The sequence below is a fragment of the Leptonotus elevatus genome, chromosome 13 (assembly GCF_054856555.1).
Source record: "Leptonotus elevatus isolate MCC_2025b chromosome 13, RoL_Lele_1.0, whole genome shotgun sequence".
Lineage (NCBI taxonomy): Eukaryota > Metazoa > Chordata > Actinopteri > Syngnathiformes > Syngnathidae > Leptonotus > Leptonotus elevatus.
The window spans coordinates 5,226,384-5,252,822 of record NC_141251.1 but is presented as its reverse complement, the minus strand read 5'-3'; the positions used below and the strand labels follow the sequence as shown (position 1 = coordinate 5,252,822).

The window sequence follows — 26,439 nt, the reverse complement described above, 5'->3', positions numbered from 1 at the left end:
ACGGGGGTGGGTTTTTGGAGGTTTTTGGATGGATTTTGGTCAACTGGGAGTGTGAGGGTGGAGATCAGGAAGCACGCGGATAAATCAGAGTGAGGCATAAACACGGCGAGAAGTTAATAGAGCCGTCGGATGCACGCCAAGAAGTAAATACTTTTCTTTTCTAGGGCCATTAAATGAGTAGTCGCAGCGCATGCATATTTAATATGCAGCAACAAGGTTGACGCATTTGAAACAAGCACATTTAGGTGCTAAGTTGTTTTGCCTCAATTTCATTTCCTCGACGTTGAAATATTAACTTTTGTTTTTCCAGACGCACTGATGTTGCTGCATACTTCATCCAAGGTCTATTATTTACTCTTGTACTGCAATGTACAATATGTTTTCATACTCTTGTTAACATAAAAGTCGGGGAAAAAAAATGTTAAATAGAAATATGGCTGCATCTTGTCGTCATTGATGCAAGATTTTTTTTCTGATGAGTCAAGAAGAATGCAATAAATATTAGTAGAGTAGTAAAATGATCAATTCTAAAGCTATTCAACAGATGCAGCTTTATTGCGCATCGACATGCGCACACTACTATATATGTGAACCCACTGCATTTTAAATGAGTAATTACACAGGAAAGCCCACACATGCATGAATACATTCTGAATTTTACGAGCCGTAAAAAAGCACCGCGGCACTCGCGTCCTCATTTAGCCACCGTAATAAGTCATCAGCAAATGTAAAAAACACTTATGTACTTCTAGGAAAATGGATGCTTTTGTGCCTGCGTCGACTGAATTATAACCGCCGTCATATTTGACTTGGAGGACGAGGAGACAATACCTCAAATAGAAGTCGCGTTTCTGTCTCCAGCAATGTGGTTTCGGCAAACGTCCTTCACAACACAACGTGCCGTTTGTGATGCCGCAGTAATCGCATGTCAGGCTCTCCGGTAGGAATTGAATCGACGGACGGTGCTGACTTGACCTTCAGAAACGATTAGGTCAGATGTCAGTTTTTAATCTGGAAAAACTAAGACACATCCAGAGTAAAGTATGACTCTCTGGTGTGTTGCAGGACTGTGGATGCCAGGTGATTTCTTTTGGTGAAATGACAGTTAAATCCAATCTGTCTTCTACTGCTAAGCCTCATTTGGATTGATATGTTGGAATTTTTCATCCTCATGCTAAAACACACTTCCTCGTTCCAGGAACAATTTGTCACACTTAACAACAAATCAACGATTCATTTGCTCCGTACCCACTTTTCCTAGGTTAAAATATTTGACTTTTGTTCTCAAGGGATGCCTGGATGTGAAATCTCCATGAAAAATAAAGTTACAAATTAACAGTGGGTGTTATTATTACCAATATTCATACAGTGAAATCTGATATATTCATGATTTGGCATGAACAAAATCACCTATTTGCATTGTTTTTGGGAACTTCTGCCCCTTTATTTGTTGAAAAACTAACTTGAAAAACCAGCAAGCAATACTATTATTGCCAAAGAGCTATTTTGAAGTGAGGTGAGGAGCTTCTATTATACAAAAATAGAGCTTTACTGCCATCTTCTGGTATTTCGTTACCAATGAAATATGTTGAGGTGAGTTAAGGTGATTCATTTTAACAAAAGTAGTAGCTTTACTACCTTCTTGTGGCATTTATAGGCAATCATTAACCTTTTGAGGTCATTCCGTCATTAAATTGAGTAAACATTGGTAAAATTCCAAATTCTGTTGTAGGTTTTAACTAATGAACTCATTCACTCCCAGCTATTTTCACTGAAGCAACCCCCTTCACCCCCGGCTGTTTTACTGGATTTGGACAGATTTTGCAAGGCCCACGGAATATTGTCTTCTATTGCTATAAAAACATGGAACCTACCAAAAGAAAGATTAGAGTCTCTACTTTCATCAGGAAATTTTTTTTTTCTATCTGTTTCTGTTTTGCAGCAATTAGCATTAGAATATAGCTAAGCTTCATCATTATTCACAAATCTGTTTAGAACTGTGGCTAAATGAGCTTGTTTGCAACATGGCCCTGGTTGATCTCTTATACTTTGCTGCCACCTGCTGGCCGTTTTTGTAAAAAAATACCATTGTTTCACCCGTTCTCTGCAGTTCAGAGGCTGCATCAAACCCTTCTTTATGCTCTAGCATTTCAAAACATAAAAACGTATAAATACGTATTTGGGACACCTAAACATTTAAAATAGAACGTATTTATATGTTTTTGGGAGCAAATGAGTTAATCACAGAAAATCATTTCAGATTGAGAAATTTGATTGCACAGACACCTTAATTCATACAAAAGACTGGTATAGGTGTATGTATATACTGTCGGTATTTATTGGTATCTGACCCTGGATTTAATTTTGTCTTTTGTTGTTATGTGAACAAACTTTAAAAGCACATTAAAGTGGGAAGTTTAACGGCGCCCGCGTTGTAAAGCTCCCACATTAAAGTGTGGTCAGCAGAAAGGTTTGTTTATAGGTGAACTGATTGCAGCAGTTGACTCTTGTTAGCGCTACATTATTCCAGTCAACTACACTTATTTGCGACACTTTTCATGATTAAGCCTTCGTTTCCGAACGGGTGTGCAGCCCCGCTACTGGCAGCAGAAATGTCTCACATGTCCTCGCAAATAAAACCCATGTGCGCATGCCAAACAAGTGGGCATTCCGATACTCAGAGTGAACCTGGCGCCGGCTAAGAGATGAATGTGATCACGTTATGAAAACAAGCACAAACGAAGTCACCGCTGGTGTTGACATGGTTAAACCCAGCGAGGTAGAGAAAGGAACATTTCCATTGGCTGCGCTGCACGCCGTAGGCCGAGGTCTAGTGTTTCATGGAGACAGAGGGCCATCCCTCTGAGTGCTGTTCCAGCCCCTTCATCTGGTTCTATTTAAGGCTTCTGGTGCCGACTCTTATGATTGGCGTACACAACCCCCCTACTCTTCCTCCAAGTTCCAGCCCCGACTGAGGAGAAGGAGGCTTTTTAGCAGATGGTTTATTTTCCAAGGGAAGCCATTTCTTTCTCTCAACTGTCCTGTCCTTAACACTTGTATGACTCGCGCGGCATCTGATTGGAGCTCTCGTTCCAACGATGTTAATGTTTCTACCTGCTTCTCCTGACCCGGTTTCAGCATTGTTGGACACTGTGGATGAGGCGGTTTCTGTAACACAATGGATTCTCAACTTTTGTCTGCCTGAGCACTCCCTTGTTGGGATGATGATGATCTCTTTGTAGAATTTCAGCATCTCCGCTGCCCCTCATGTTGGGCTGGAGGGGGATGCACCTCTATGGCTAGACTCTCAGGAAGATGCACTGAGCCCTGTGAATATTCTGATTGGCTGAGCTCAAGTGACAAAGTGGCCTATGGCACAACGGGTGCCCAGCGGTCGTTCCAGGGGACCTATGGCTGGCAGCTGGCTGACAGCCTGTTTCTTCCCGTCAACCCCAGGTCTGGACGCCTCGGACCCCATGGTCCTGGAACAGTATGTGGTGGTGGCCAGTTACGAGAAGCAGGAGCCTGCGGAAATCAGCCTGCAAGCGGGTGAGGTGGTCGACGTCATCGAGAAGAGCGAGAGCGGTGAGTGAGCAAAACAAACGCACAATCGCATGCTCAGCAAGAATCAAACACCTTTGCCGTGCAATCTTTCCACTCTTCCACGTTCACAACCTCTTTTACCTCCTTTGTCCTACAACCACCCTGTTTTAGCTCCATCTGGAGGCTCATTCTGGCCTGCAGTCAGCCCTGTTTTTGTCCCATTGTTGGTTCAGGCGAGAAGCCAGCATTCCGCCTCTGGCAAGACCAATCTCTCCCAGACTTGTATTAATTATTCCGCCGCACTTTAATGGAAAGCCAGCAAGACATGCCTGATTTACAAATGCCAGCTGCAAAGAGACCTTAGTCAGCTGTAACCCTTGGAAAATGTTCGTGGATAGAAGCAAGAAGTTTTAGACACCATCGCGAATGTTGTTGTCAAGGATGATTGTAGAATCTGTCATCTTTTGGGGAAAAAGAGGCGAAAATGCCTGAAATGGTTTACAGCAAATTCAATTCAATCACACAATAAGACTTTAAAGACAGGAGAATCAAAAATATAGTTAAGTGGTAGTTATTTGTAATGAACACCAGGAAGTACCAAACCATATGTTTCTGGTCAAAACTCTCAATTACAACAAAAGCGTGAATGGCAAGATGAGCCAGGGAGGTTTAGGCCCACAAGGGTTTGACGCTGAGCTTTAATGGTGTGCTGAGACAGTAAAAGCGTAATGGGACTCATGTGTTCTTCAGATGCATGCCACGGAAAGAGAGATGGAGGAGGAAAACAGTGACCAGGAAGGGAACGGGACTTGGGTTTCATGATGGGTGCGAGTGAAACGCCGCGTCACACTGGTCTTAAGCGGGGAAGAACGTGGCATGGGATCGCTTTGAAGTGTCACGTGTGGGAGCCTCAGGTTCACGTATTTGTTTTCGCTCGCTGCTCCAGTAGGATCTCAGCCCGACGGGGAGCCACAGCGAGACGTGTACACCAACACCAACAAGTTCTTTCATCCAGTGCCTTGGAGGAAGTCAAATTCCATGCCTTTCAGTTGGCCGCTGTGTGCCGATGAGCCATAGAGAATGTGATGGACTACTTACTGTACTTGGTCTCGTTGTGATTTGCCAACTTTTTTTGATTTGTTTGTCCATTTTGTGGCACTTCTGTTCAGGTTCATTAGAAAGCTTGAAGGCCCTTACAGGTTGCCAGCCCATCGCAGGGGCACATAAAGAACCATTCACACCTACAGTATAAGCAATTTAGAGTCTTTAATCAACCAATTGATTGCAGAGGTGCCCAAGTTCGGTCCTCGAGAGCCCCTATCCGGCAAGTTTTCCATGTCTCGTTCTTCCAACGCAGCTGAATCCAAAGATCAGCTCATCAGCTAGTTTTGCAGAAGCCTGATAACGATCTTGATCGTGAATCAAGTGTGTTGGTGGATAGAAACATGGAAAACGGGCTGGATGGGGGCTCTCAAGGACTGGACTTGGGGACCCCTGATTTATTGGGATGCGGTATGAAAATGAAGGCATGCAAACTCTACACAAAAAGGTCTGAGCAGAGAACCAAGAACCCAGAAACTTTGATTGTGAGGCAGATATGTTAACCAAACGCTCCGTTGTGCATTTCCATTTGTTTCATTGATCGGCCATTTTTGCCAAGCTCTCAAGTTCATGCCTTGGGTTTACATTTTGTTTCCAGCAAGTGAAATATCAACAGCTCTTGCAATGGAAGAAGGCTCACACCGCTCCATTGGGCCGGGTGACATCACTCCATATGGCTTTGCCAACACTAACACAAGCACGTGGCTGAGAGGAATTTAGAGCTCATTTAATTTAGCATCGATTCCCCCAAGCAGGATGAGTCCAAAAAGAAAAAAAAAAATATTTTTTGACATATTGATCTTTTAATTACAGATGCAGGCCAGAAATCTGCTGATCTGTAGACAATTTTGGTATTGACGCCGTTTGTGTCAGCTGTTGAATTCGCCCTGCTGTTTATTATTCTGTTGCTGACTGGGTGTTCACATGCCACTCACCTTGGATTAAATAATATATGTCATTGGAGAGGCAGGAAATCTAGGTCAGAGCTGTAGGAGAGGCCAGCTTTCCCCACTTCTCCAGCCAAGGCGGTATTTTCCGCTGAAATGGCTTGACGCTCGAATTTGTGCCGGAGCCCTTGTTTCAGTGCTGGGGATGGAGACAAATCCTATTTTAGTTCACATTTTGGACTGACACCTAAATGACTGTGCATATGTTTGAGGGGTGCCTCATTTAAAAACACAACTTTCCACCCCAGATGGGACTTGAACCCACAATCCCTGGCTTAGGAGGCCAGTGCCTTATCCATTAGGCCACTGGGGCTCTATGTAATCCTGTTTTGATAAATTGTCATACAAAATCCTAACCCTGTAAATCAAGCCTGATAAGTTTAACCCCTTTTAAAAACATAGTGCCTGTTTGCAAAGAAACAAAATGGTTTTATCGCAGGAGCATTAATGGGCCATGCCAGGAAACGTAAGCTTTAAATCCTCACTAAAAATGTGTTTTATAATAATTCTGTCCTCACTCCCTTCGCATGATTACACATACTTTATTTTATTTGTCTCCTTGGTGGGTGTTTGGTGGCGGTGGGGTTACTTGTTGAGAGTAGCGCAGGAGAAACTCGTAGAGAAATGGAAAAAGTCATTTCCTGCCAAAGTTAGTGGTTCAGAGAGGTTGGTTCATTATGATGGCTTAATGGATACTCCAGGATTGCTCTCCTCAGTTTACACTACGCGAGAGATGTTCAACAAAACTAAACTACCAACCTTGTTGCAGTTGAAAAGCTCTGCATTGAGTGCTTGATTGAAAAATGTTGTGCTTACTACAGCCATTTTGTCAATGCCTCACGGGCACCCCGAGGCGCGCTGTGCCCGGTCCGGTGTAGCACAAATCTCTCTCTAAGGACCAGCCAGTGTTTAACTTGTCTCCATTCCAAGTCTCGACGAGCCTTCATGAATTACAAATGAACTCCGGGAATGCCCAAAAAAAAACCCTTGGCACCGCACTTGCACTGTATGCATTGTACCTTCCCCACCCACTTTAATAAATAGGGTGGAGTAAGTAAAGACATATGAGGAACCATAAGGTCGTTAAGGGCAGAAGTACTTGTCTTAATGTTCTTCTGCATCCCACTAAAGGCTTTGGCAGATCGGAACTGCGGAAAACCTGGAAGGTAAAAAAGGTTTCTTCACCTGCTTTTGATGTTCAACTGGCTGGCTAAATGCCGACTGAACCTGCAGGAAATTCTGGGGAGATTAAGCTGCTCCGGCTCTTGGAACGACATGATGGATGTGCTGGATGTCTGTTCTACTCTCACATGGTAAAAATATATCCGTAGTCTCTGGCGTCTGTCTGCGGGCTGAGGGCGAGGTGAGCTTTAGTGCTCGGCTCAGCAAGCGCATGTTTGGAAATTCTTTTGATTTATCCTCTGCAATCCCACACCGTTTGTACGTATAGATGGGTGACAAATGAAAGGGAAAATGCCTATCATGTGGGAGTGTGTTTGTAAGGTGTCGGGCCAATCCAAGCTGTCACTTCAGCAGCTTTCATAAGAAGCCCGACCTAGATTCTCCGGAACTCGACTGGAGGGATGATGTTGATTCTACGCCCTTATTTGGTATTGCGACAATGGTGGTGGAGTTCAGCAGCAGCATCACTTTGAAGGCCACACGATGTAATCACACAAGTTCAAGGACCCCCCCCCCCGAAGCATCTGTATTCCTTATGTTTCTAAGGTCATTCAGACCGTGGAAGGTCAGTCAAGTTTACTGGCTCAAGGTTTTAGCTTACCTGTCGGTTACAACAGACCGTTACAGAAACTGAAAATATATATTATATAATATATATTCTGCTGGGAAGACTTTCTAGTATTTTTAAGTGTCTGTGCATGGGAATTTCTGGCCATTCCTCCAGAAGAGCATTCCTAAGGGTCACTGGATAAAGATGGCCTGGCTTGCAAGCCATTCTAGTTCAGTCCCAAATGTGTCTAAAGGGGTTTGGGGGTTTGTCAGGGTTCTCAGGTTTTCCCCCACCAAACTCATCGGGCCTTGTTGAAATTGTTCCCACAAGGACAGAAGCATTGAACTGTCCACGATGACTCAGGGAATAACTAGTCCAATCCATCTATCCACTGACATACAGAAGAAGGGGTGCACCCTGGACAATTTGCCAGTCAGTATCAGGGATTGATTAATTGAGAGGTGTGTTACAAGAATTTTTTTTTTCCCCAACCCATTTAGCACAGCTCTGATGGATCGCCATTGATATTTACATGGATATCCATAGTCCTCCGAGGGCTTTTCTATACTGTACAGAGACACAGTTTGGATGATGATAAGAAACCGCAGTGCTCTTGGAGGCTTTTATATCGTGTCACACGGAAAAAACACCCCACTTTTCATTCATCTGGCACAAATTCCAACCTGTCAGAAAGACAGTAGACTTGGGTCGAGCACATGCTTTGCAGATTTTTTTCAGTGATAATCGAGACACTGGCAAGTATCCCCCAAAAGCTGCTTTTACCTTTCATGTGCACGCTTTCCATCTTGGTTTTTGCAGCTTGAAAGGGGCTAACTTTTGTCAATGAACCAGCGTAACAGACAAGTTCACGCAATCAACAGATTAATGTCTTTTTCGCAGCAGCAGATGGAAGACGCATCAGCCTCCCATCGTCGTGCGTTTCCTGCGCATTCTTTGAGATTTCCATCCAAAATCCACGGGGACCAATTGAAGGCATTAACCCCCATTCTGTGCTTTCGAAAAGCTTGCGTGGTATCGCTTTTAAGCTCCATTTTCTCGAGAGGCTGTCAAGAGTGGTACACAAGTACTCAATTATCGCAAATTAGGAAGCAAGACAGTAAGTCTGCAAGCGGCCGTTTAGTTAAACCAACATTTGCAGGGGGTGGCCCTTGACACGTTGAAGGCTTGCTGTGTCTCTACATCAGCGGGGCCTTCCCGGTACAAGCGGCGCTTCGTTTTTTCGGACCATGAGCCATGAGGCGATCCTTTCACAGTTCTTGAGGGAGAAAACGCAGCTCCTTAGGTCAACATTAGTGCTTGAAAGTCGTGTTGTGTAGTTTTCCCACAACCCGCTCCTTTTCGGTACACCAGAGGCGCCCAGGTAATTGAAACCCAGTGTTTTATTAAAACTGGAAGTGTGTGTGTGTGTGTAGAGCTGATACCTCCCCGTCTTGTGTGTAGATACTGGATCTACTGTTAATAAATACAGAAGCTGGAAATGAACGGGGTTCTCTGCTGCTCTACTTGACAGTGGTGTCAAATATCTGCAGGACTGCTGCGCCGATGCATTCCTCATCATTCCAAGTCCAGAAGAAAAGGGGGAAAAAAAATCCGCTTTGCTGCTGATTCAGTGCTTTGTGCGAGAAGTGTAGAGCTTTTGTTTTTGTTGCTTGCCCGTGAAAGTTTCCATTTGTTTTGGGTCGAATAATGTCAAATTGTGCTGTTAGCGCACTTGATTCATTGTGTTTAGAATCACGGTGTCTTTTTAACATGTCGTCGAGGTCCTTTATGGTGAAAAAAACAAACAATTTGTTTAGATTTGGTTTCCTGTTGCGGGAATCTGGTGTGGATTACAGAGAAAATGAAGCATGTGTGGAGTTTCCAGATGTCAAGAACAGTCCGCAGCACCCTGCTTTACCTTTCTTTAGAAATATCCCTTTTATATCCTCTTTCTAATAGCTACAATGCATTCAAGGGAAATAAGTGCATGCAGAAAATACAGTGACGACCACCTCCCGCAAAGGCCTTCTGGTCCTATAAAAGATAAAGGAGCAGTAGCGCACACTGCCAAAATGATACAATGGACAGAAATGTTTGCTGCCAGTCAGCAATTGGCTGCATTCTGTCTCCTGAACTCCTCACTTGTTGTTAGCAACACAAGGGAGGGGCTCCTTGTGATAAACAGCCATGAAAAAATATGGGGAGTGCGTCAGTGATTGACTTGTGTTTTGTAATCGTATACAAAACAGCGCACGCATGTTGCCAGAAATGACATGTGCGTCATCCCACATCTGTAGTGTCGTTTCTTGCCATGCGGATCTGCTTCTTTGCGACTGCACTTCTCAACAGCTTGTTGGGATTCATTTGTGTGTATATTTAATTCCTTTAAGAGTCAGTTACACCCTCAAGTTGGAGTTTACGGCAAGCCCTTCGAGTATTTATTCCATATCCTTGACATCCAGATTGAGGTTAATGTACTAGTACACTTTTGTCCTCGAGGACAATTTTGGCATGCTAATAGGGGAACTAACAACTCTGCATTGTTGATATCTGTGCAAATGACAGTTTGGAATGTACTAAAAAAATATACTTTTAATTATCCATTAGGCCACTGGGGCCATGGTTCAAAAGGTAAAAAAATAAATCAAAATACCATTATGGTAGTAAGCAGCAAATGCAATATTACAATTTATACGACAGGTATGAAGATGCAGATGTGAGGCCATCCATGGGATGGTGTGGGTGCCATTTTTATTACTGCAACAGAAGTTGAATAAACTTAGCCTATAGCACCTGCCATATGGGACGGAACCCCTACCGTCATTAACAGGAGACACAGATGTTTGAAAGTGCAATTGAGGACAATTTAGGCACCAACATTTTGGGAAAACATTTTTGTTTGGAAACATTTGAGAGATTTTTGTTACTTTTTACAAAAAAAAGAAAATATTTCATTTGACCAGCTTGACTTGTTAGGAGAAATTTGGAGAGATTGTTTGCCAGAACCGTGTTACTGATATTAAGGTATCTGAAAAACATATATTGAATTTTTTTTTGCTGAATACATCATTTAAAATTCAATTAATTTTGAAGTTGTTGCTCCAAGCGTACATGCTAGCTGTGTTAGCCGCTATGCTAACTAGCCCCGACTTAGCTATACTGTATCATTCAAACGACAAACTATGAGATGACGAGTATGTTGTTTTCTCATAATATGACTAACAGGCTTGAATTGTTTGAGTGGAATAGTATGTGGCACCTCAAAATGTTTTTTTTTTTACTGTTTCAGCCGATTGTCCGTTTCCATCTCGCTCGGCCACATTGCTCGGCGTGCGATGGGCCTTAGGGAGTTGTTAGTCTTAGACCTCAATGAACAACATGTTATTTTTCTGGGGTTGGTTTGTTGTTCGGACTTTTGACTGATTTATGGACGCCGCTTTTTTGTTTGAGTCTCGGGTTTTACGCAAAGGCTCAGCACATTACATCCCTTGTTATATCCTTGAGTCCCAGCCAGCGGGTGGTGCTTCCAGCCCGACGCCCAACAGCAGAAGCCTTCTTTAAGTTACAGACCCCCCCCCCCCCGAACTCTATGTGAAAAAACTCGATTACATAGTAGCCGTTTGAGCATTTGTATTTGATTTTCTTGAGGTAGTCCTCAAACGGCTTTTCCATACTACTGCATTGTGAACGTTGACCACATCCACATGAATCACAGAGATGGCACTAATAAGCTGCTGCGATCCCAAAACAGTACCGTGGTAACAACCCATTACAATGGGGTTTTCCACTTCTTCCCATGGTAGGAATAAAAAGCCCTCGAAACGCAACATTTTGTCAGGAACGCGTGCGCTGGAGGATTGGGCCAGCTGCGATGGAACGCTCATCCTCTTTATGGTTCTCCAGCAGCTGTCAGGTGCATTGTGTCTCTGTTACCAACAACAAACAAGAAAATGGCGTAGCGCATGCGATACGTACGTACGTATAGGATGGTTTTGGTGCCAGCTGTGAGTGATAATGTGGCCCAGTGGGTCGCTAAATTTGGGGGTTCAGGGAAATGTTTCCATTGACCCTTTCATAATCCAAACGCCAATTAAACATAATTACTATGTGCGCCACTAAGCGCCATGGGAGTTTCTCATTTAAAAAAAAAATGTTTCAACCTAAATATTCATGAACTGTGTAATGGAAAAGTAACTTAACCAAACTAATATGAATTCATTTGAATATCCTTCGACACTAACAAGATTTCTGTGAACATGGAAGAGAGCCAATACTGCTTTCCAAAATAAAGTTGAGATTTTTCATTCAACTAAATGTTCCCACTTTTAAAAATAAATAAATAAATACATGACCTGAAAGCAGACATTGTACATGCAAACAATAAAATTAGCGAGCTTGCCAACTGGGTGGACAGTGACAGGGTGGACGTTTAAGGCTAATTTGATCATTTAATGGTGGACTTTGATTCTATGGAGGAGCAAAACTGCCAAAATAAAAAATAAATAAATGACTAAATTAATAAATAGTAAAAATAAATACAAGAATAAAAAACGAGATTTCAAAATTGAAAATAAATACATAAATATAATTAAATATCAATCAATAAATAAATACGTTCTGCTCTCACATTTATTTATTTTATGCTGCAGACGCTCTGTCAGGATGAATTGTTATTCAAATGAGGTAGACGGTCTTAAGCGTGTCTTGGGTTGGGTTATATATAATTTGTTGTTTTTATTTCCATTTATATTAATTTTTGAATTATATTTTTTATATCCGTTTTTATTTTCAATTGTAGTCATTTATTTAGTCATTTATTCATTTATTAGTCATTTATTTATTTTTAATTTTGGCAGTTTTGCTCCTCCATATGATTCAGCAAAAGGAATCAGCTATTAAGCTGAGCGTGTCCTGTTTAAATTTCTTAACATCTTCTTTACATCAAGTAATTTTTCACTATGACAGAGTGGAAAGCTTGACAGCAATTTGTGGCACATGTTTGTTATGATTAAGAAAGAAAATACACATGATCAAAATGACTCATTTTATGAACTTATTTGTGAAATTAACTTTTTACACACACTATATATAATACACAACCATGGCATGTGTGCAGATGTTTTAATAAGACCTCAGATTGTCATTATTCTGTTACATTTACATGATGATTGATTGAGTGGTTTATTCTGATGAGGACACTAAAGGCACTTTATAGTTATTATATTCACCCAGCCGCGAGCAAGCAGGCATTGTTGCCAACTTGGTTGCTATATTTGGCGAGTTTTCTGCCTGCTGCAACAACTTTTTTTTTTAAACCGACTACAGTACGTAGTTTCATTCTTGCGAAGAAACCAACAACATTAGTGGAATAATTTGAGAAAAACATTGGGCCATTTATACATAAAATAAGTCATTTATCAACATGTTGGAAACTTTTAACCTGAGGTGAAAAAAATTCCCAGAAGTCACCTATACAAATCCACAAGTTGCATGCAGGGATGTCAGATGCAAACGTATGATGGTAGTGAACTCAATTCAACTCACTTCATAATAAGCTCCTGTTTGGCAAATATTTTAACAATTTGAGAAGCAACAAACAAATGGGCAGATAATTTTCATTTTCTACCAAAAAATTACATCATCTTACTGAGTCACTTACAGTAGTAGTAGTAGTAGTAGTAGTCTTCTTCGTTTGTGTCTGAATGACTGTGACTTTATTATAATGCCTCCTGGTGGCTAAAGCGAGTACACAAGAAGGAGCAGCACAATGAATTGGATCGCAGCATTAAATCATGAGGCCCAAAACTTTTAATTCTTTACATTCTATTTAATTCGGTTGTCACTCTATGTTTGTAAGTATAGCCGTATCGAATTTTTTTCTTATTAAAAGCTCAAATGCAACAACATTTTGTGCAATTTATTTTGCGGATCCCCAGATTGTACCAAAAAAGAGCCTGGTGAAATCATATTGTAGATGTCAATCCACATCCATCATTTGCTATGTTGATTTATTTTCACAGGCTGGTGGTTTGTCAGCACCTCAGAAGAGCAAGGATGGGTCCCCGCCACCTATCTCAACTCCCACAGTGGCACACGGGACGACTTGGAGGTCGGCGCCTCAAAAAGCGGGGAAGGTAAGTCATCGCCACGCCCACCTGAACACGCGAACACACGGCGCTTTATAGCCACAAACTCCTCCACCTTTTATGGGTGACAAGACGGCACAAACCGGAGTCTGACGCCGCCGTCTCCTAACGGCTGATGTGGGCTCGCCGTGAACCGCTTTCCCTGTCCGACTGCCATCGTAAGCACGCTTGAACAGAGTGCGGATTGAAGTCTCTGCGTCAGTGGCGAGGAGGGGTTCCAGGAGGGAGTAGACCACAGGCCGGTGATGAGCTGTACAGTAGTACATTGTACACATAAGGATATTCGTCACGCTTTACATGATAGGGAGTGCCATTGTCAGTTAGCATGGAATCACTACTACCGGACGTACACTACAGGAATGATGAATTTTAAACCGGACTTTTTATGAATCAAGCAACACATTCAACCATTGAAATTCACTTTTCTGTTCATCACAGCGAGTCACTCTCATAATTAGTTTGGCACTGTTTTTACACCAGATGCCCTTCCTGGTCAATCCACTTTTTGGGGATTAGCAGTCGCCAGGTTTTAGAGCACTTGCCAGGAATCAATGGATAACAATTGAAAATATTTTTTATTGTTAAGTAAGCCTGCAACTTTAAAACCGCTAGCAAGTTTTAAATGTAGCCTCATTTCAATTTTCCCTCTCCCCCCCAATTATGAAAGTGTGTAGTTGTGATAAATAGTCACACAGAAATGCTGTCCATCTTCTACAAAATACCAGCCTAGCAATACGAAGCTAGCATTAGGCTAGCACTACAAACAAGCCAATATTGTAGTTTTAAAACTCATAGCATAATCTAAATGTAACATCATTTCAATATTCCCTCTCCCCAAATTATAAAAGTGTGTAGTTGTGATAAAGAATGCTGGCCAGTTTCCACAACATACCAATGCTAGCAATACGAAGCTAGCATTAGGTTACCACTGCAAACAAGCCAACATTGCAGTTTAAAAACTGCTAGCATAATTTCAATGTAGCCTCACTTCAATAGTCCCTATTCCCTCAATTATGAAAATGTGTAGTTGTGATAAATAGTCACACAGAATGCTGACCAGCTTCTACAAAATGCCAGTGCTAGCAATACGAAGCTAGCATTAGGCTAGCACTGCAAACAAGCTATCACTGTCGTTTTAAAACTGCTAGCAAGGTCTGAATGTAGCCTCACTTCAATAATTCTTTCTTGTGATGAATAGCCGTGCGGAACGCTCCCCCTTTAAAGAGCTTCTACATTTTGGTGTCCTAACCATTCCAGAAACGCACTCAAAATACGTTAGCCAAAATTAATTAATTTAGGGCAACCTTGGCATAAACCTTAGATTGGATAGTATTCTAATACATTTGATCAAAATCAGGATTAAGGTCCTGGCTGAGATCCATTATGGCGTAGACGCAAGTATTGAGACACAGCTCATAATTAATAAATTGATCAATTGGAACTTTTAGCAAGACCATTTGGACGACTGAAAATGTCCTTGTTAGTGGAAAGCATTTTTGGGAAGAGCCTTTTCTGTCCCAGCGAGGCATGCTTGGAAAAGACTCATGTGGAACAACTCATCTTTAATCTCAATCCAAAATCTTTGGGAGGAACTGGAATCCAAATTGTCATCAATGCCTTCTTCTCTCAGGTCCAGCAAAGAGACACAAAATTCTCATAGACACGTTTCAGGTGTCCCAACACTTTTGCCCATACAGCGCAGCCAGTCTAACACTTTTGGATGGCCTCGCTCAAGTCTCCCGCTCGCGTGGCCTTCAATCCACATAATAAGTGGAAAATGTTCCCTTTTGGACTCCTTTGAAATGAAAGTGAAGCAATTGCAGCATATTTGCAAAAGGCTTACGCGGCGTTTTGTTGGAGGCAACAACAAACGAAGTATGGAAATGATTATTAGACTTCCAAACAGAGAGATTTTGTAACAGTGTGGCCAAAAGATGTTTTTGCCAAATGATTGCCTTACTGCGCAAAATTGTGACACTGGATTGGACTTTGGTTAGCAATTTGATCTATGCACAGAAGTACTTCATGAGGTACACCTGTGCATTTAGCATATGATGATCCTTAAGACAAGTGGAATCTACAGGCTTTTTTCGGGCTTATAATGAGGCATCGTCAGCTGTTCCAGTAATCGGACGCATTTCCTGGGGGCAGCAATGTGCGGCCCAGATGCTCCACAATGACAGGATGGGGAAACCATGTTAACAACATCCTAATTAAAAGCCGCAGAGGAGATGTCTTCGTTTAACGCGTCCCCCCGTAACCCTCCCGTCATTCCCACCCATAACCGTCCTCCATGCGCAGCTAATAGCGTATCCGTCTTGTGTGTTTTTAACATGTGCCGCTTCGCCCCTCGCTTTCCATGTATGTGTGCGTTCACCGCTGTCTGGTCAACGTTTGTGTCCGTCAAGTCACTAAACGCCACAAGGCCCACCTGAAGAGGCTGGACCGGAGATGGACGCTGGGGGGTGTCATCAGCCGGCAGCAGAGCCGAGGTGAAGTGAGACAGATGCCGCCACTTCGATGCCTTTTGTTTGTGTGTGCCGTGTTTGTCTCATCCCGCATTCTGTTGTTTGACGTAAATCCACCGTGACTAACCACTAACTAACAATTGAATCGGCGTTTTAGAAGATACGCTTTGAAAGAAGTTGGAACTTCAAGTCGATGGTCCCCATTAAAATTAATTGGAATGCCTTTAATCGGTTCCAGTAAAAAATCAAAATCAAATGTGTCATTATGAAAGCATGTTTCTAATGAAAGAAAATAGCCCTCTATTAAGTTAAAATGAAGACTCTGTGAACTTGCTTTAAACTGTTTGTCACCTGAAGTTAAAGTTTACCATAAGACTTATAGATACAATTAAAGAGACATTTTAAATGTTGTATATTTAAACACCAGAATTCTTGATCAAACGCAATAGTTAAGTACTATGAAGGACCAAAACTGCCAAAATTAAAAATAAATAAATAAATGAATACAAGTCAAAATTTAAAAAAACGGATATAAAAAAATATAATTCAAAAATTAAATACAATTTTTTTAAATAATTTATATAAATGGAAATAAACAAAGCTATATATATATATATATATATATATATATATATATATATATATATATATATACAAAAATAAAAAACGTGATAAAAAAATAGAAGTAATTATGAAAATAAATGTTGAAATAAATACAAAAATAAATATATTACGAGAAATAAATATCAATGAGTAAATAAAAACGTTCTGCTCTCACATTTATTTATTTCATGCTGCAGATGCTCTGTCAGGACGAAATGTTATTCAAATGAGGAGGCGGTCCTAAGCGTGTCTTGGTTGGGCTTTACTTTTATTTATTTATTTAGTGATATATATTTTTATTTCCATTTATATATATATATATATATATATATATATATTTTGCATTAGTTATATTTTTATATCCATTTTTATTGTCACTTTTATTCATCTATTTATTTTTTAATTATCTCAATTTTGGTCCTCCATAAAGTACTACTTTGGCACCATCCTGTGGCATATTGTTGGCCAAACACTATTGTAAGGAACTACAGTATGTTGAAGTGAGTTGATGAGTTTCAGTGCGGCCATTTTGTGGCATCTGTAGGCAATGATAAACATTTATTGGAGGGTGTCAATTGCTTTTTCATTTCAGTAATATCTCCCTCGAACACAACAACATTTTGTTTGTTTATTGCTAGCATTTATGCTACAGCTAATCAGCATAGATACAGTCGTTGCAAACCTTAAAGCAAGCACACACAAGAATATGCAATTTGCAATATAGCGGCATGCAAATGATGAATAGTGATATTCCAATAATCTGCAATATTTGTGATATATTGTGATAGTACAATACTGTACTTTTCCTTTTTATTGCATTTCATTGCCGTTTCGTTTAATATCTCATAGTGAGCCATTTCGGCTCAAGTTTGTTCTAGCAATTATGTGCCCAGGGGAGCTGAGTAGAAATCAGTAGCTTTATGCCTAACAAACAATTACTGAAATTATGTTACAAAATAGTTTTTTGTTGACGTGTTTTTGTTCCGTTCCAACCCTGCCAAATCCTCCTAAACGCGCACTGAAAAGCTGTTGCGCAATACACAGCGTGATTGGCCCGACGCTGCATTTAAGAGCCGCGTTAGAGCCAGTTATCGATTCGGCTCCGGCACAAATTGCGACTAATATTGACGCATCACAAACGACGTTTATGCCGTTCACGGGCAGCCCGAGATGGTCACCATTAGAGGAGCAGTGAGGATAGGCTATTGGGTTCATACCAAATTTGCGCTTGGCACCGTTCTCTGGAGTAGACTTGTTTCCAAAAAACAAAAACAAAAAGTCGAAAGATTGTGCTGACTCCACGAGAATCAACTCAAACAGTGATGGGGGCGATGCATGTTGTGGTTAACAAAACATCTGATTCAGAGTTTCCCCTCCATGCTTGGCTGGATATTGTTTTGGGGGGGGGGGGGGGGGTCACCAGGCCGCACACACAAAAGAGTCCACAAGGTCAAAAATACATAAATATTCTCTTTCTTTGGATCTTAGTCTAGTATTGAAAGGGGGATGAATTGCTATACCACTTCCTCTCCTGGACAACGGTGGGAAAGGGTGATGGAAGAGGGGAACATGAATTAGAAGAGGGAACAAAAAAAGACTCCCTTGCTTGTTCTGCAAAAAAAAAAAAGAGACTTTAAGTTGACTGAAAAACAGACAAATTAAACCAAAGAGAATTCTTAAACATTGTGGTTCAGATGATGAATGGATGGATGGACGTATAAATGAACACTAGCCCAAACAGTCTAAATGATCACTTTGCCGCCATCTTGTGGCATCTTGGTTGAACTACTGTATGTTGAAGTGAATTGAGTAGTGTCTTGTAGGTAAAAGTAGAACTTTGCTGCCATCTTGTGGCATTTTGTCAGACCCGAGTCCTAAAACTCTGGTAATATCGCCTAGCAAACATCTGCTAGCATAATGCTAATATATAATGCTAATCCCATAGACAGGCTAACAAAAGTTAGCGTCAATGTTACATTACTTATAAACCTAACTGCTATTTCTAACAACTAAAGTGATATTTATTTGAAAAATCTAGTGAAACTATCACTTTGCAGGAACTGCTGTATGTTGAAGTGAATTGAGTCGCGTCTTCTTGTAGGTAACTTAACTCTTGTAGGTACTTTGCTGCCATCTTGTGGCACCCATTGGCAAATTTACATCATACAATAAAATGTAATAATGTTTTTGCATCAGGACCCGAGCCCTATCCTCCGTGAAATTTGGTAATATTGTATAGCAAGCATCTGCTAGCATAATGCTAGTATATCATGCCAATCCCATAGACATGCTAACAAAAGTTAGCGTCAATGTTAGATGACTAAACTTAACTGCTACTTCTAACACACCACTAGTAAAGTTTTTTAACTCAGAAATTTAAAATAAATTTCACAAGGAGAGTTTAATTAGAATTTCAAAGTGAAAGAACTTTACTAGGTTTTTAAAGTAAATATCACTCCCCGTTTTTTCAGTTTCAGTGTGTAGCAACACACAAACGGCTCTATTTCTTCTTCTTCTCGCTTTCTTACGCCGCATCTCTTCCAGTAGACCTCAGTGCTGCCAGACTTGTTGTGGCACAATGCGGTACTACATTAAAGAAGACGCACCACTTTAAATTTGGAATATCCTGTAAACTGTATAAACCCCTTCCCCCCTATAAAATGATTTCCCTACAAATCTGCGACATGAATAGTGAGGGGATATACTGTCCCACTTCCTGGGGGCTCCGAGACAAACTTGGGAAAGGGCAAGGAAAGGGGGAAACTGAATTATTTGTTAGCAGGATCCCAAACACTCTTCATTTTCTAACTTTTGTCGCCGTGCTCTCTCGGGACTCGGTCGGACAGGGTTGGTCAGGAATTGCCTTAATGACGGGAAATGGTGTCTGCGCAACGGCCCGCCGGCCTTGCAAAAATTGCAAACATCAACACGGAGTCTCTGGCTGGCTATTTATTACGTGCTGAGTGAAGAGGCGCAAGGCCAAGGACACTTCATAGGTGCACTTAATGTAAACAAAAGTGAATGAATGGCAGCCTGTGCGCGACGTTGACATCTTCAGGATGGCTCTGAGCAACATAATCGTCCACTTTCAAGATGTGTTGCCCATAAATTATGACGCGTTGCCATTTAGTTGCACTGCTCCGTTCACGCTGACTTTAAAATGCACGTTGCACAAACAAGTATACATACTATTCACAGATTCAACTATTCCATTTTTTTCTACTGTGGAACTTATCATTTATATATTTATATATATATATATAAATGATTTATATGTCTATGCTATTTCTGACAATGCCACAAGATGTCGCCAAAGCCCTATCTGAATAGGAAAGTAGTACAGAAACAAGGAATTATGTTGACGTAAGAAATCTCAATTGAGACACGAGCTTCATTTGTTGAAGAGGCGTTAACGTGTAAAATCAAATCATTTTGAAAGGTAATTTTGTAAAATCGGTCTGAAATTTGGGTTCATAGTTTGTGCTGTGTATACAGTTTTAGAGGGAACCAAATATGCAAATATGTGAAGTGACATGGTATGGCCCGATCTTCTGCGAATTGTGGGATCTACATTGTACGTGTTTATAATTATTATTTTTGCCCCTCAAAAATGCCCAGCAAGAAGAGACAATGCAATTATGTGATGTGACATGAGGAAAAGTTTTTGTTGTTCGAGTAGTTTGGTAAATTTGCATTTAGAAAAACGACAAAAAAATTATAATCTAATGTGAAGTAATAATGCAGTTAGTTAATTTAAATCAGGGATATAATAATTTGTTCAATTTTTGTTGACTCTTTTACTCTTTTACTTACTTTGTAACTAGTAAGTTTTGGTTTTTGGTTTGGTTAGTTTTGTTAAATTTGCATTTAGAAAAACAACAACAAAATCTAATGTGAAATAATAATACAGTTTAAATCAGGGTTATAATAATTTTTTCCCCAATTTTTATTCAATTTTGAGTTGTTGTTTTTTTCAAAATTCCGTTAGTTTTAATTAATATTTAGAGCAGGTTTGTCATTTATTATTATTTTTTTAATGGTTTATTTTTAGTTGTTTTTATTAGTTTTAGTTTAGTTGTTTTTTTAAGTGTATGGATTGTTTTTTGTTTTAATATTTCCGGATTTTTTTTCCACATTTTTACTTGAGCTATTTTGTAGTTTTTGTTAACTATAACGTTTATTGAAATACAAATTTTTATACATTTGAGTTAAAAAAAAAAGTGTTTGCGTATTGTTGGCCCACCGTTTTTTCCACACACACAAAAAAAAACATGTTTCTTAATGTGTTGCTGTTTTGTCTTTGTCAGAGGAGAAGTACATCGCAGTGCAGCCGTACGCCAGCCAGGGCAAAGATGAAATCGCGTTTGAGAAAGGCGCGGTGGTGGACGTGATCCAGAAGAACCTGGAAGGCTGGTGGTTCATCAGGTGAGCTTCACTTCACACGGCTGGAATTTCACAAAAGTTCTCTCTTAAAAAAAACAGCCAGTGTTGACTTCTACTTGTGTTTTATTTCCTCCCAGGTACCAAGACAAGGAGGGCTGGGCTCCAGCTTCTTATCTCAAGAAGATGAAGGAGGATCTCTCTCCCAGAAAAAAGACGGCGACCGGCCCGGTGGAGATCATCGGGAACATCATGGAGATCAGCAACCTGCTCAACAAGAAGTCCCCGAGCGACAAGGACGTCGGCGGCGATGACGTCGTGTCGGAGAGCCCGCAAGTGGCCCGCAAGGAGATCAGTTTGCCGGTTCTGTGTTCGGACTCGGGCCCGGTTGTCACGCCTCAGGATGGAAAAGGCAGAACGGAGCCGGCCTCGCCTGCCGTGGCCCGCATCGCACCTCACCGGGTGGAAATCGGTCAGTCGTGCTCATTCATTTAGGATCTTTTTTTTCTTCTTTTTTTTATCTCCATTGACACTAATATATTCAAGTATGTAAATTTTTTTTGACATATATATTTAATTTAAAATCTCGCAACATACATCAATAATCATGCCCAAAGATGCACATTATAAAAGGAACCTACAGCCATCGTTATCTGTAGGCGTAAAAAGCAGGATTACAGAGGATGAGGTTCAATCAATCTTAACAAATTCTAAAATGTGCTGAATACTTCCTGTTTTGTTCTTCTCTTTTCAAATGTACACCATCTAAAATCCAACTAGCCACTAGTGACATCTAGTAATCAATAAAGGAATTACAATATAAGAGGTAAATCGAAATAAAATTATTAATTGCATGAAAAAAAAAAGAGCAAAATTGCTGCGATGGAGGCGGGCCTACTGTTTACTATTCAATATCTGTACAGTATTTGTGTGTGTGTGTGTATTTATAGCATTTGTTCTTTGTCTCACAGGTTCCCCAGTTCTCAGGCAAAAACCTCCTCCTCGAAGAGATGCAACCCTGGTGGGAATGCTTTTTAGAACACAAGTAATACGTGTGCATACAGTAAAGTTAAAGGTTCATAAACACAGCTAACTTGGTACTTAGTATTTAGGAAGCAAGGTTATTATAGTTGAAAAAAATTTAATAAACATTTTTGTTAATGAAATAAAGGTCGAACAGTCGTTTGGGAATTGGAGTTTATTACGCAAAATACTTTATTATCTTGAAATGTGTTCCATATATTACTAAAAATAATAAAAAAATAAAAATAAAAAGCAAAGAATTCCGCAATACTTTACTACCCTGAAATTTATATATATTTATTTATATAATTTATATATATAATACGGAAACTAATAAAAAATAAAATAAACAAAAGCAAAGTATTAAAATAAGTAAATAAATAAAATAGAACATACTTGCTATTAACTCATTCACTCCTTAAAACATATTTATAATTTTTTTTATTTTATTTTTTATTTTTTATATATATATTTTTTATTTATTTATTTTTTTATTATTTTTATTATTATTATTATTTTTTTTTTATGCTAGAGCATACAAAAGGCTTTGATGTAATTGTAGTTATAACAAATAACGGCCAGCAGGTGGCAGCAGATTCTAAGAGATCAGCCATGGCGATGTTGCAACAAGCTCTTTTCCCCAGTGTTGTCAACGGGTTTGTGAATAATGATCAAGCTTAGCTATATTCTAATTCTAATTGCTGCAAAATGGTAACAGATACAAATATACTTTTTCTTTCTCTTCGTAGCTTCCATGTTTTTATAGAAACAGAACACAATATTCTGTGGGCTTTGCATAATCTGTCAAAATCCAGTCAACCGGCCGGGAGCGAAGGGGGTTGCGTCAGTGAAAATGGCCGGGAGTGAATGAGTTAAAACAGAATAAAGCCTGTTGGGTGATGTATGTTAACAAATATTACTAGCGCATAAAGCATCATTTGTGATGCACTGTAGAAAATGGATGTATAGCTACATAAGAGGGGCAAAATATAAATGGCGTTTCCGGTTTTTTTAAAGCTAATTTTGGATTCAATATCTATCACTCATGTGTACCAATAAATGACAGCAATTGATAAGTCATGTCTATTCGGGGTTAAAACAGTACCGGTATTTCTTTTATTCCCAGGGATTTCCTCTGCCCTCCCCACCAGAGCCCCCTACAGTTGAAGCCGAGTATTACACCATTGCCGAATTCCAGTCTTGCATCTCTGATGGGATCAGTTTCAACGGAGGCCAAAAAGCAGAGGTAACAAATCACACAAACTCAGACTTGGAGACACATCGGGAACTTAAACGTTTGTCACGCGCGATGTTTCAGGTGATTGAGAAGAATTCCGGGGGTTGGTGGTACGTCCAGATCGGAGAGCGGGAAGGCTGGGCTCCGTGCTCTTACATCGACAAACGCAAAAAGCCCAACCTCAATCGTAGGACGAGCACGCTGTGCCGGCCCAAAGTGCCGCCACCGGCGCCGCCCGTCAAGAAGCAGGACTCGGCGGAGACGCCGCCACCCAGCAGCGAGGCCCCGGAGGCTCCCGCGTCTCCCGGGAGGCCCGTCTACGAAGAACCCGAATACGACGTCCCGGCTATTGGCGACCTGGATCTGGAGTCCGAATTTGAGTTCCTGAGAGGCGAAGCGTCTTTGGTGGATGCCAAGAATGAGGACACGTCCTCAGAGAAAGGATCTCAGCGGTCTTCCAAACTGTCTCCGGCGTCATCGCTCCGCAGCGCCTCCTTTCGGATGTGCGAGTCGTTCGAAGACGGCCAAGAGGCGGAGGGCGAGGAGGAGTGCATCTACGAGAACGACGGCTTCCGGCCCTTCAAGGAGACGCCGGAGAGGCAGTGCAGCCGCGATTCCAGTTCCTCCAAGGCCAGCGTTGCGTCCGAAACTGGCAAGACCGCCAACCTGAAGTCGGGAGGTTGGAGATCTGCGGCCAACAAGTTCAAGATCAACTTGAACGGAAGCCAAACGTCAGCCAAAAGAGAGGACGGGTCCGGATCGAAGTCAGCCTCCAACGAGTCCACTCCGGACATGTCCAGACCCAAGAAGGACCGAGAGGAAAGTAAAGCATCTCCCAACGCCAAGTCCTCCTCCAAACCCAAGCCGGTGGTGAGACCCAAACCGCAGCTGGCGAAGGCATCCAGCGGCGACAAGATGGACATCAGCACATTGCGAAGACAGCTTCGACCCACGGGCCAACTCAAGAACGGCAACAAGAACAAAGGCGAGGACTCGGAGACCGCCTCCGTCGTCTCCTCCGAAGACTCCTTCTCATCTCAGAGCACGTCCTCCGAGTTCTCCTCCATCTACTCCAAAGGCAGCCGCGGCGACTCGGACGTGGAAGGCTGCGTCCTCTATCGCACCACCGACCCTTATGAGAAAGTCCAGGAGTCGGAGTTGAGCTTCCCCGCCGGCGTGGAGGTGCTGGTGCTGGAGAAGCAGGAGAGCGGCTGGTGGTACGTCCGCTGGGACGACTCCGAGGGCTGGGCCCCGACGTACTTCCTGGAGCCCGTGCGGCAGCAGGACGACGCGGCCGGCTCGGAATCCGACGGAACGCCGTCCAGACCCGGTAGCCTCAGCAAATCCAACAGCCTGGAGAAGAACGAGCAAAGGGTGCAGGCCATGAACAACCTCAACCAGAACCTAAAGAAAGTCACTCCCCCGATCCCTTCCAAACCACCCGGCGGTCTCTCCAAACCCACCGGCTTGTTCGGCTCGCGCAAGCAGAACAGCGGCAAGCAGCAGCAGGTGGTCCGACCCCAGTCGGTCTTCATCTCAGCCCCAATCAGGGATACCCCGAGCCCCGTCGGCTCCCTCAGGAGAAACGAATCGCTCAACTCGGGCAACCACCCTCGCGTCGGCCCCACGGTGCGTCGCAACGCCTCCTTCGGCACGGCGCCCCGCAGCCTGGCGCCCAACAACATCGCCCTGCCCAGCCGGAACCCGTCCGGCACCGGCAGCTCGGAGTTCCTGGGCGCCGGCCCCCAGAAGAACGCCCTCCCCGTGTCCACCGTCAGGCCCAAGCCGCACATCATCCACAACAATCTCCGCGAGGTCTACGTCTCCATCGCCGACTACCACGGCGACGAGGAGACCATGGGCTTCCCAGAGGGGACCAGTCTGGAGGTTCTGGAGAGGAACCCCAACGGCTGGTGGTACTGCAAGGTGCTGGACAGTGGCAAGCCCAGGAAAGGGTGGGTCCCTTCCAATTACCTCGAGAGGAAGCCGTAGCGCGCTCGGAGCTGGCAGAACTCCGAACGGAAAGACTACTCACGCGGACACTTTGATTTTTGTACCAGAATTCCAGGAAGTTGAATAGTAGGCAGGAAGAGAAAAGCCAAAGAACAAACTAAGAGAGGAACTTGATGCTTCATTGGTGTCCACCCAATCGGAAGTACAGTAATCCCTCGCTATTCACGGGAACAAGGGGCAGATAGTGATTTGGCGCCATCTTGTGGAAACAAACAGAATTGCGCAAATAGCTGCGGTTAGATTGCCCCAAAAACCGCGAATACACGAGGGATTACTGTAATCATTTTTGTAGAACTTTCTAAGCATTTAAAGCTTACTGCATGTTTGATTTCATTATACTGACAAAGCCTTGAGCTGTTCATTTTTGTTGTTGTTTTTTTTTTTTTTTTGCTGCTACGCGTTAGTCACATGTTGGTGCTGTCTTCATTGCATGTTTTTGTAGCTTTATTTTTGTTGTACTGTACATCGCCATTATGTAAGATATTCTACGCATTTAATTGTCCTTTTGTGAGCATCTCCAATGATAACGATGGTTTGGAATACGAAACGAATCCCTTGACGGTTTACCAGGAAAACGGAGGCCCTTTACGAGCTTCCACCCAAATCTGTATTTATTCTTTTTTTTTTTTTTTGTACCATTACGATTGACTCAATTGTTCACAACCACTTCACACATCTGCCGCCAATCCATCTTGATGTTGAAAAAAAATTTCTGCTGGGCAGTAAATTTGACATTTTTACTTGTAGTCTTAAATTGGATGCTCACTTTTTGTTTTACTGTTTACGGTGTGACAAGCAGCAATAACTCAAGTGCCTAAAAATGAAAATAAATGCACTTTTTAAACTGTCCTTTTTTATTTACTCATTGTGCACGTACACGAGTCAATCACTGTATTGCATTCACTTGGGACAAAAAAGCTAGTAGAAAAGTAGAAAAAAATCCATAAAATTTCAGTTTCATGGGATATTTTTTTCTGTTTTTGTGATTTTTTTTTAAAGTTTTTTTTGCTGTCATTAAAAATATATATATTTTAAACTGGGGGGAAAGTATTTTGGAAAAATAGACCAAATATTCTGAAAAAAGTTTTTTTTTTTACGACCATGAGTAAGGCGTTTTATTTTTTTCAAACGACCATGTAAAGTAAATAATTTAAAAAAAGACGACCATAAGGCAACTTAAAAAAAAAAAGACCATAAGGTGTTTTTTTTTTTAAACGACCATGTATATCGTAAGCCGTTTTTAAAA

At 41.7% G+C, this 26,439-nt stretch overlaps 1 protein-coding gene and 1 non-coding gene across 6 annotated transcripts in view; one reads left to right on the top strand and one right to left on the bottom strand.

Annotated features, from left to right (window-relative positions):
- The window catches only part of LOC147163561 (SH3 and PX domain-containing protein 2A-like), a 53,236-nt gene extending 27,194 nt beyond the window's left edge, over positions 1-26,042 (top strand). For 3 of the 5 annotated variants that reach the window (XM_086093483.1, XM_086093486.1, XM_086093488.1), the window contains 8 exons: positions 3,457-3,585; positions 13,344-13,457; positions 15,878-15,961; positions 20,848-20,965; positions 21,061-21,392; positions 21,892-21,941; positions 23,070-23,189; positions 23,262-26,042. In XM_086093483.1, coding sequence (XP_085949609.1) covers positions 3,457-3,585; positions 13,344-13,457; positions 15,878-15,961; positions 20,848-20,965; positions 21,061-21,392; positions 21,892-21,941; positions 23,070-23,189; positions 23,262-25,172 — 2,858 coding nt within the window. In that variant the 3' untranslated portion in view covers positions 25,173-26,042. The remainder of the gene's footprint in view (positions 1-3,456; positions 3,586-13,343; positions 13,458-15,877; positions 15,962-20,847; positions 20,966-21,060; positions 21,393-21,891; positions 21,942-23,069; positions 23,190-23,261) is intronic. The other 2 variants (XM_086093485.1, XM_086093484.1) reach the window with 2 other exon arrangements.
- On the bottom strand, positions 5,832-5,904 carry trnar-ccu (transfer RNA arginine (anticodon CCU)). The gene has a single exon. It is a non-coding gene; the product is annotated as a tRNA-Arg (tRNA).
- Positions 26,043-26,439: the final 397 nt, after the last annotated feature.